Here is an 11,294-nt window from a genome sequence, read left to right as displayed (position 1 = left end):
ACCGAACCTCCCAACCGCTCCTTTTATTCTTTTTTATTCTGGGCCAGCTTTAGCTCTGGCTCCAGCTCTTAGGCCTCCACTGCTGAAAGCAGGTTTCTGGCCTTTGTTTACCTTCTATATTTGAAACTATGTTGTGATCCTGCTGGCTGAAGCCCAGTGGACTAAAGCATGTTTCTGGGGTTTTGTTTAGCTTCTATATGTGTAACATAGTTGCTTAGAGTTGCAAGCTCAAAGGCCGGCAAGGCAAGCGGGGAACGTTGGAGTCCTCCGTCACTGAAGCAAGCAAGCCTCATGTTTGCTTCAAGCTGCCTGGCTGCCAGCCACCATCTTGGCTGGCAGTTAATTTGCATTAGCCAATGGGAAGGGTAGCAGACGTATGGCTAATTACCATGTTTCTCTTTCGTTAGATAGAATAGCATGCGATTAGTACAACAACTCTATAGGGTGGGCATTTATATTATCCCCATCTTATAGATGAGGAAATTCCTCTATAAGAGAATTCAAGAGTTGAACTGATTAGTCCCGAATCCTATAGATTGTAAGTGGCACAGTCAAGATTAGGCAGGATCAGAGTAGTCTGGTTCTTTGATCTCAACCACTTCATATGTTCTAAATACCTATATCAATTGGTCAGGCGCTTAGAAGTCTTAGAGCCTAGCACAGTACTTGCAATATTGCTTAAATGCTGATGTTGAATAGGTGATTTACAGTCAATACACTGAGTGTGATATGACTCCCATATTTTTTCCAACTGTGCAACCACAGTTAGCCTTCCCTCCTTTATTTGTAAAATGGAAAATGCAAATGTCTACCTAACGGGGTTTTTGCAAAGATTAGTTGAAATAATACATGTGAAAGTAACTAGTGTCATATCTGGCAAATAATAACAAATTTGTACATGTTTCCAAATCCTTTTGGATACCATACCATGAAATAGCTGTCCATTTTTATCAAGGCGATAATGTGAGTGCTGTTCCTGAAAACATGTATATTTTAAAATTCACTTTAAGGCCCAACCATTGTGGCTCAGTGTTTGAGCATCGATCTATGTACCAGGAGGTCACGGTTCAATTCCTGGTCAGGGCATATGCCCAGGTTTCGGGCTCAATCCCCAGTGGGGGCATGCAGGAGACAGCCAGTCAATGATTCTGTCTTATTGATGTCTCTATATCTCTCTCCTTCTCCTTTCCTCTCTGAAATCAATAAAAATATAGTTTTAAAAAATAAAATAAAATTAACTTTAAGGATTAGGAAAATATGGGTTTTTTCCCTTGTTCAATCCTTCTTTCAACCAAGGGTGTACTTGTAGCAGGTACAAGTTTAATAGTGAATGACTTGATCACCTACAGAAGAAACCAGTGTCCTTGATCTTTATCACCCCCAATTGAGCCAACTGACAAAGTCCTTACTGGTTATGGCAAAGCTAGGATCAGGGAATGCCATGTTTAGTCCTTCAAGACAATTTAACCACCCTCTTTTTTGCTAGCTTTTATTTTTATTCCTTTAAAGGGAACAGGCCCTAAAAGCAAAATAAATGAACATTTGATATGCCCATATCTGATGCCCTGAGCCTGGCTGTCAGGAGGGTGCCACAGCTTCTATTTCAGAACAACAAAAGAACCGTTAATAGCCAAAAGAAAAAAGAAGCCCACACATGCAGTGTGACTGTCATTTGCACTTCTTTGTAACAGTCTAGACATACTTTATGGGCTGTTATCCAATGTGATAATTGGCAAGTAGGTCTTTGCCCATGAACTGGGCTTACCTATGAATTATTATTTGCAGGTTGCATGCCATTATTGGTCTGCTTGCTTGTGGTGTGGCCTTCCTACATTTAACAGAAGTCTCGCTGTTCTTTCAAAAAACAGAGGTCTTAGAGGGTCGGCCCTGTGTAATAGGCAATTACTTAATATGAAACATTAGTTTGGAATTTATAGCACATAACTAGATGAGAATGTGAGTCCCATTTTTGAATTGGCTTTGTGTTTAGTTTAGAACCCAGTTTTGAAAATCATTTGGGCATTGCTATTTATTTCAAATCTATTTCTTTTCAAAAATAAGTTAGAATTGTGTGGTTGACAGGTTGAAACCTGTGAATGTCCAATCTGATTATTGCTAGTGCATTTGTTACAAATTGAAAGATAAAAGTGACTGCCCTTCGAAAGGCAGTTTTTCATTGTGTAGTATTTTGTGCACCAATTCCAAACATCAGAGAACTCTTTTAATCAGTCTGATATTTTTGCCAGCTTTTCAGTGCATGCAGATGTTTAATTAGCAGAGTTAAGAGGTAATGTGCTAATAGGAGACTGAGAACAACAGATTGGTGAGAGAGGTGGTAGTGACATCTGAAATCTATAGAAAATCTGTTAATATAATTTGCTGAATGATGGGAGAAAGGAGAGAAGAAGGGGACTTCTTATTGAAACAAATACACAGTTGTCATCAGTGAAAGAAATATGTATGCAGAGAAGTGGAAATCAGGGCAGAAGTACACTGAACAAACAGGGATGGCAAGAAAGAAGTAAACTGCATTTTAAATCAAAGTAGTGTCTGTGGTACATGGAATTTGAAAGGACCTCATGTGGGGAAAAATATTTGCTGGGAGCCCTAGGGCTACTGTTCCAACCACCTACTCTTGGTGTTCCTGGCTTTCATTGCCCCCAGCTGTGGTACATCCCTCTCCATCTTGGTGGGAGCAGACCTGTCAGGAAGAGAGAGCAAGCACAAGAGCTGCATGGAACCAGTGCCTGTAACTTTCCTCAGCAGCCTAAGGAGCCACTGCTCTGTCTGAGCCTCCCTATTCTACTACAAGCCAAGAAGATTAGCATCTCTATATTTACTCTTGTTAAACATCTAAATTGGGACCACTTGTCTGCTTTGAGGACCTTGGAAGGACTTTAATTTTTTTTTCTTATTGGGTGTGGAATGAAGTGTCCATATGCTGTTAATCACTCTGACCCTCTCTCTTTGTGTGCAACTCTCTTACAACACTCCTTGCATTTTAAACTAGTATAAGCCAGCTGTTTTAGACACCTATTTCTCCTACTAGGCTCTGAGCTCCTGAAAACAGGAAAAGAGGTGTTTTATAAAACTCTTTGTTTCCCTAGCACCTGATGCAGTGTTTTGTACCTATTAGAGTCTCCATGGTTTCCCCTCCTCCCGTAACCCCTGTGCCCCACGTCCTTCCTCTACCAAAGAATAAAGCCTCTATGTGATTTTTTCTTGGAATAAATGTGGATTCAGGAAGAATCCACATGGGAATACCAATTTCTATTTTGAATTATTAGTTGATAAAATATTGGGGAAAAAATTTTAAAATACCAATAAATTGCCCTGGCTGGTGTGACTCAGTTGGAGCATTGCCCTGTGCACCAAACTGTCTCGGGTTTGATTCCCAATCAGGGCATACCCAGGTGGCAGGTTTGATCCCCAGATGAGGTCTTTATGTGAGGAACCAATTGATGTTGCTCTCTCACATCGTTGTTTCTCTCTCTCCATCTCCCTTCCTTTCTCTTTAAAAACAAAACAAAACATAAATTCAAGTTAGTGAGAATTTGTTAATTGTGTGCTCATACTTGTTCATGGTGTTAGAAATTTAGAATAATTATAAGAGAGAGTTGCTAGCCCAAAGGATGGTCTTGCTGAGGAAAAGGAAACTTTTAAAGAGTGCTATCTCACAGAATACTCTATCTAAATGCTAAACAATGTAATAATACAGCCCACAAATGCTAGAGAAATCAAGAAAGAAAAATTGATGAACAAAATAATTTGAATTTTACTGATGTGCTGTATAAACTCAGAATGAGTGATAATTCATGATAAATGTGGATTTAATAGATTCTGAACTCATATATGGACAGTTATCCTTGACTGTATTCAGATGTTTCTCCATTTGTGCCGATTTTAAACTATGTTGTTTCTTTATAAGCTACATTTCAACACTTTTTTTTTTCCAGATGGTTTGACGGACTGTGTGGACCCTGATTGTTGTCAACAAAGCAACTGTTATATAAGTCCTCTCTGTCAGGGCTCACCAGACCCTCTTGACCTCATTCAGCAAAGCCAACCCCTATTCTCTCAGCATACTTCAAGACTCTTCTATGATCGAATCAAATTCCTCATTGGCAAGGACAGTACTCATGTCATTCCTCCAGAGATTTCATTTGACAGCAGGTATATGTGTATTTATTTTATTCTTTAATGAACAGTGGTCATGTTTTCCCTGAAATGTGAAAGGAAGGTATTTTCTAAAGATCAGGTTACTTCCCATTCCACCCAGTCCACATTGTTATTTTTTAGGCTTACCTGGAATGTTCACGCCCTTACTGATTAGTTAATGGAGAGAACTCATTTCTAGAAATTCTAAATCATAAAAGATAGGCACACACACACGCACACTTGTGTTGTGTATTAATTGTAGTGAAGTATAGATGGGTCTTTTAATGACAAAAAAAAACCCAAGAAACAGATGGAAGTATAATTTGCAAATTCACTGTTTAGCTTCTGGATTGATCCCTGAAAGCTTCTTGAATTTCAACAGCTAAACTTTAAGTTTTATTCCATGTGTAAATTTTTCCATATGAAAGAATTGGGTGAATTGGACTTCCTAACATGAAATGCAAGACTTGTGAAAATCTGTCTTCTATGAAAGCTCAAATACATGAGTTGTCACTCAAGATCTGAGACCAAAGTCCAACCCGTTAGGTGAAGAAAGTTTTTTTTTAATTGCTTACTTATTTGAAGTGTAATAACATGAATTTGCTCATTGTTATTCTCTGCTTCATCTTCAGCAATGACATATTTTACTCATTAACACGAGGTATAAGTAAGTCACTGAAGTCAACATTTCTGGTCTCTTATATTTGTCCTTCTTTGTTCATGCCACAAGCTGATATTTCACTAGCTTCTAGACTATTGCAAACAGGAGCTTAAAAAATAAACATGGAAATTATTTGTCCAGGAGCTTCAGTCTGCACCTCACCCACTCAGTTGCGTACTAGTGGATGGTATCAGTCCCCAAGAAAAACTCAGTCAAGAGGTTATATTGAAACCAGTGACAATATAAGGAAATTAAAACTCACTTTAGACCTACACACAGAAGAAAAAGGGGGGAGACATGTGCATGCAAATTTAAAATACTGAGTGTTCTTCCCACAGATTGTGTACTATAACTGTTATTGAATTTAAATCTTATTCATTATTTTTATTATTATGACATTCTGACCTTTTAGGTCTCTGGCAGAACCGAAAACCCAAATGCTAGTGCATCACAATAAAGGCCTTTTCTTCCAGGTGATCTAGTCAAAGCTTGCCTTTGCCAAGATACTTAGTCATTCCCATTGTGAAGCACTTCTCCCAACTTAATAACTCTGGGGTAACTTTTGAATGGGCTACAGTAAAGGTAATTATTTAGTTAGTGGAGAATTATTTCTTGTATACCAGAGGAACAAAGGGAACAAAAACAGCCCTTATTCCCATTTCCCTATGTAAAGTCATGTTAAGTCATCAACTCTGTGTGGCTTTCTCCATGTATAGAGAAGTCAGTCCAAAAAGAAATAACAACCTTCATGACATGGTGCTATATTAAAAGACTCACTGAACTCAAGTAAAGTGAGAAAGTCAGGACCTGAGAGAGACAAGAGACAAGCCATTGTAACCCAGAGCAGGGCGTTTGAGCAATAAACTTAGAAAAGTGAGAAGAAACTTCAACCCCTGCTGTTCAGATTCATGCTTCAGTGGTGCTCAGCAGCCGCTTACCAAGTGAACAAACCTATTACTTGTGGTGGTTAATGCCCTCCTGGTTTGATGAGTTTTCCTCATTCTTTTGTTAAATGTTCCAAGTTATCATTTGGCTCTGCAAGTCACATTTGAATTCAGAATGGTAGGTCTCCTCCATCCAGTGGTCTCGGTTATTACAGACATATCTAATCTGTCAGAAAAGGTATGGGCCTTTTCCAAGGGAAATAGTTGAGGACACACAATCTAACTATATTTCCTCTAAAAATCAGCACATGCAGTGTTACTCTGGATAAAATAAATTCAACTCTGATCACACATATAAATAATCATTGTCACAAGCTCTTACATCTACATAGTACATAGAGTTTGCAGAGCACTCAAACATACATTATTTTCTAACATCACAATATATCTGTGAAGTAGGTATCTGTATTGGTATATTTTACATATGAGGAAACTAAGGTTCAGAGAGATTAAATAACATGCCCAACACCACACAGCCAGTGAATTTGGATTGTAACAACTCTTGTAACCTTTCTGTTATACCACAACTGCCCAATTTCAACTTGTCCTTAAGTAAACCTGGTGGCTTAGATCAAATGTATACTAGACAAATGGCGTCTGTGTCCACACAAGAAACTTAGAAACCAAGTGATGTTTAAAAACCCAGTTCAATCTAATACATTTTAATGACATTATTTATAAACTTCAAACCTGTGCTAATGAACTTCCTCTTGGTAGAGGAACACAATTGAATGACTGGTAAAGTGGGTCGTTTGCTACATGGAAATTTTTATTGAGCACTTACTATGTGTCAGGTCTTGTACTACGTTTTAACATGTGTTATCTCACTGAATCATCCAAAAGCCCTATATGGTAGACCCTGTTATTATCCCCACATGTCAGGTGAGACAACAAGAACTGAGATGTCAATTATGCCTTTTGCCCCAGGTTACAACCAATGAGTGTCATGGTCAACATTTGAACCCAAGCAGACTGATACTTAGAGCTGACTCTAAACCACTAGGCTGAGCCACTTTGGCTACCTAGAAGGCTAGGATAGCTGATGACCTTAAAAGGACTTATGGCCCTTATTCATCCCTGACTGTGGAGTGGCCCTCCTCAAACTGCTGTAGAACACTTATGTGCCATAATCAGGTGAACCACTCTGTGTTTTTGCTTTTGCTATGTAATTGAAAGATAGCTGGGTAGGCAGATGAAGAAAGCAGTGCCAAGGGGCTCATTTGCCTACTGGCAAAACATGACCCACGCAGATGACTCGCTGTTGAGTGCTGCCACCATTAAAAGGCTTTGGAGCTAAACACGGTGGCAAGGACACAAAAAGGTTAAATAACTGTTCAGCCTTGTGCATCCAAGTGAGACTAGACTTTCTTGTTCTGAATTTGCTGCATTGGCATGTGAAGCACATGGAATGTGTGCCCCTGTGCCCCATGATGGTGCATTGTAACTGTGAACATGCACCCTGCCCACAGTGGAGTCTCTAACGAGCCCAACTCAATTACCGTTTTTGCTAAATACATTTTACCCGGTAGCCTTTCTTTTTTTCAGTCTCGTCCAAACATGACTACAAAGTAAACCACATATTCTGCGTGCTCTGTATGACTTATTACTTTTTAATAATGTAAATAGGTGAACAGAAGCATTATTGATCTTCAGTGTCTAAGCATTTAATCACTATTAATAATGTAAAAGGTTTTTATAAATATGTAAAAACAAGAGTACATTAAACTAAGTGACAGCAGTAATTTGCAAAGCCAGACATTTCACTTGCCATCACTAATGGAGAAGTGCGTTTAAAAAACAAAATCTTACCAGGGTTACTGCAACCACTGACAGCAAGGTCTGGCCAAACTCATTTGTCTGTTTTGTAGCTATGAGAGGCCGATATCCACATCAATCCATGTCAAGTGTCTACATCAGAGATTGCTTAATATCAGCCCACAGATGTATTTCATTTGGCCCAACATTTAGAATTAGGAAATCTAATAGAAAAAAATTGGAATGTCTTGCTTGTCTAGAAAACTTACAAAGTTTGCATCTCTGGGCCTATGGACGTGGCATAGGTGCTCTGAGCTGAGAGCAAGCTCCCCTCTGGATTGGATGGGATATGCCTCTCTAGCTCACCATTCACTGTCTTGACACCTGGCTCACTTCCCTCACTTTCAGTGTCATGCCTGGCCCTGATGGCATTTGTAAATATTATTTGTAATAACATATGTAATTACATATGTTATTATATGTAAGCAGGTGAAAAAAAGTCCAGAGTTTGTAACCTCTGGACTACAGAGCTTCTATAGAATTCCTTGGAAAGACCTCTAGTATTTATTTGTGTTTTTTTCTGGTCTATTTCCCTGAGAGTCTTTAAAAATCTAACCTTAACTTTTTACTGAATTTTTGAAACTTTACTATGTTGGTTTAAAAAGAGAAAAACGTTATTACTGAACATGAACTAGAAAACACATCAATGAAACAATATTTACTGGGATGCTTGTGTATACCTCGTGAATAAGTCGCTATACACTCTGCCTCACATCTTATACTAATAAGCTTCCCCAGGGCAGTGGATTTTAACCTATAGCATCTTCCATCCCATCAGTCATGACTTCACATAATCTAGGTCCCACCATAATAAAAGCAAAATGTTCACTTTCTATGAGAAGGATGTGTATGTTGAGAAATATTTGACTATTATGTTTATCACTTAGAATAAGTTTTAAGAACAATTTAAAAATCTGAACATTTGCAGCAATGCTGCTGGGTGCAATTGTGGCAGCCTCCTGTGCCCACTCCTGGTAGAATGCCTACCCTTAGTTGAAAAGTTCTAGAGTTGGGACCAGACTCAGTATAGCACTAGGCACATAATAGCACTGTTAATAGGGTACACAACAAAGAGGATAAACAAGATGCTAGGTTTCTTCTACCTAGTTTCTATTAAGCTGCTGTATTTCAATTTCGTACACCACACTGGGATGTACAATATTAGCTCTGAATTGTCTTAACTGTGATAATCTTAAGTTCTGTGAGGACAAGGACCAAGTATGATTTGTTCTTTCCTTGTTTTGATTACCTATCACTGTGTAGCAAACTAAAACATAATGGAATAAGACAATTTTTATTATTGTACTTTATGATTCTATGGGTCAGAAATTCAGATAGGGTATAGCCAGGATGGCTTGTCTTTTCTCCATGAGATTTGTACTCTCAGTTGGGATGACTCATATAGCTGGGGGTGGGCTAGGGGCTGGAACAGATGAACAGCAGTCAGGAATCTCTCTTCCACACACAAACTTCTTACTTGGGCTTCATATTGGCAGGACAGCCTGGCTTGGGTTTGTCAGAGCTTTTACACTGTGGATCAGGGTTCTAAGAGGGAGTGTTCCAAGAGACAGGAAATGGAAGATGCAAGTCTCGTAAGGCCTGAGTCCAGAAGTTTTAAGAGTCATAGTTGTGCAATATCCTGTTGGACAAAGCAGTCACAGAGCTTGCCCAGATTAAAATAAAGGGACCTAAATCCCACCTCTTGATGACAGAAGTATCAAAGGATTTGTGGCCATCTTTAATCTACCATGCTACTGTATCCCCAGATCCTAAAACAGTACCTGGCAAAAAACAGGTGAAAAAAAGGAATGAGTAAGTGAGTGGCTTAGTTATAGTGATATTGAAGTGCCCTTCTCATATTTGCTAAGGAAAGAATCATTTTAGTTGCCTAGAACACAAAGATGATATTAGGACATCAAATAAGTCAATTTTGAAATGTGCAACGAGACTAAAAATAAGATTACTGTTCTCCAGTCTAGCTGGCATGGCTCAATGGTTGAGCATTGACCTAGGATCTAGGATATCACAGTTTGATTCCCAGTCAGGGCACTTGCCTGGGTTGCGGGCTTGATCCCCAGTAGGGAATGTGCAGGAGGCAGCCGATCAATGATTCTCTGTCATCATTGATATTTCTCTCTCTCCCTCTCCCTACCTCTCTGAAAGCAATAAAAATATAAGAAAAATAAATTTTAAAAGATTACTGTCCCCCAAATAGTGTAGGAACAATTCCTAAAAGATGAAGTGATCATATAACATTAAGAAAGTATTCCGTTTTTTGTTAATTTATGAGGCATGTCAGCACTGTCAGAGCCTGCCCATAATTGACATCATTTATAACTTTGTATAAGCATCAATAATCCTCTCTGCCTTCAGTGGGCTAGATAATCAAAATTTAGAACTGAGAAAAAATTATAAAATAAAGAGCAATATCAGGAAATCAGTAGGAAGACTGCTGTTAACTGGCTCACTATGGTATGTGACATTATTCTGTCTCATGAAGAAAACAAAAACAAGTGCCCAAACAAATTGAGGCACTGCAAGCGCCTTCAGCATGAAAGTCTTAGCAAACTCTTTACTTACCCAAGCCTTCACCTCCTTTATTACACCCCACTCAATAATAAAATCTTGATTCACTCTCCTGATTATTCATGATACCTGGTAACAGCCATAATTACTTACCACCACTTGTTTAATAAAACATGCTTTTCTGCATTTAGTTGAGCTGGGAATTTATACCATTTTAAATCTTGTGAATAGCAAAATGAGTTATTGAATCAGACTGGGGTTATGGGGAAGGTTGCAAGAAGATGGTTATTGCTGCAGAAGCTGCTGATCTTTTTTTTACTTTATTTTTATTGTTGACACTATTATAGATGTCCCCATCTCCCTCCCCTTTGCCCAACCCCACCAAGCCCTGCTGCTGATCTCAAATATAGAGATTAGCATTTAGAATGACCATACTAGACAGATACTAATTACTGGTTTTAAAAAATATGTATTTTATTAAAATGTTAGTATTTTCAGAAAAACTGAGGACTTTAACTCCCTCTAAAGGAGATACCAAAGTCCTCTGCTATCCCTAATGTAATATAATATTCTGATCGCAACTCATTTTTTATAAAGTGATGAAGATATGTATTCACCCATTTATTCAACAAATAGTTCTTGAGTACCCATTTTGTGCCAGGAACTGTGCAGATGGGGGTAAACAAAAGAAATAGAGTTCCCGTATTCACAGAACTCCCCTTACATCTAGTGGAGGAGAGTCAAAACATCAAGTAAATACATAAATAATAAAATTAATTACAAATTGCAATAAATTCTGTGAATTATGGAATATCAGGTTTCTAAGGGAGCTTAGAGTTAATCAGCTAAGGGATCTCAAGTTCAACTGCTCTGATGAAGGCAGTCAGGCAACCTAAATGACTGTAAGACAAGAGGCATTCCAGCAAATGAGACAAAGTCATTGAACAATTACAGAAGTGAGACTGACCTGGACGTTCTCAGCAGTAACTCAGAGATGGAACTAATTGACTCATGTGAGTGCTGCCAAAATTGACACACACAGGAAATTATTGATGACTTTCAAGAAAAAATACAAAGCTTATTTAGACAGTGAGGAGCATAACTGTTTGCAAGAAGTCTCACCCTTTGATATTTGGGGCTATACATAATTTTTTCTACAATTTAAAATGTTTTTTATTAGACAGATGAAT

At 38.4% G+C, this 11,294-nt stretch overlaps 1 protein-coding gene across 1 annotated transcript in view; it reads left to right on the top strand.

Moving 5' to 3' along the window:
- Window positions 1-11,294, top strand: part of TENM1 (teneurin transmembrane protein 1) — a 409,966-nt gene that overhangs the window by 228,195 nt on the left and 170,477 nt on the right. Inside the window, exon 12 of the mRNA XM_006776037.2 lies at window positions 3,957-4,173. Within this exon, the coding sequence (XP_006776100.1) occupies window positions 3,957-4,173 (217 nt within the window). The remainder of the gene's footprint in view (window positions 1-3,956; window positions 4,174-11,294) is intronic.

Source organism: Myotis davidii, unplaced genomic scaffold (genome assembly GCF_000327345.1).
Source record: "Myotis davidii unplaced genomic scaffold, ASM32734v1 scaffold569, whole genome shotgun sequence".
Classification (NCBI taxonomy): Eukaryota; Metazoa; Chordata; class Mammalia; order Chiroptera; family Vespertilionidae; genus Myotis; species Myotis davidii.
The sequence above is the reverse complement of the archived record's forward strand: the minus strand, read 5'-3'. Positions and strand labels throughout refer to the sequence as shown.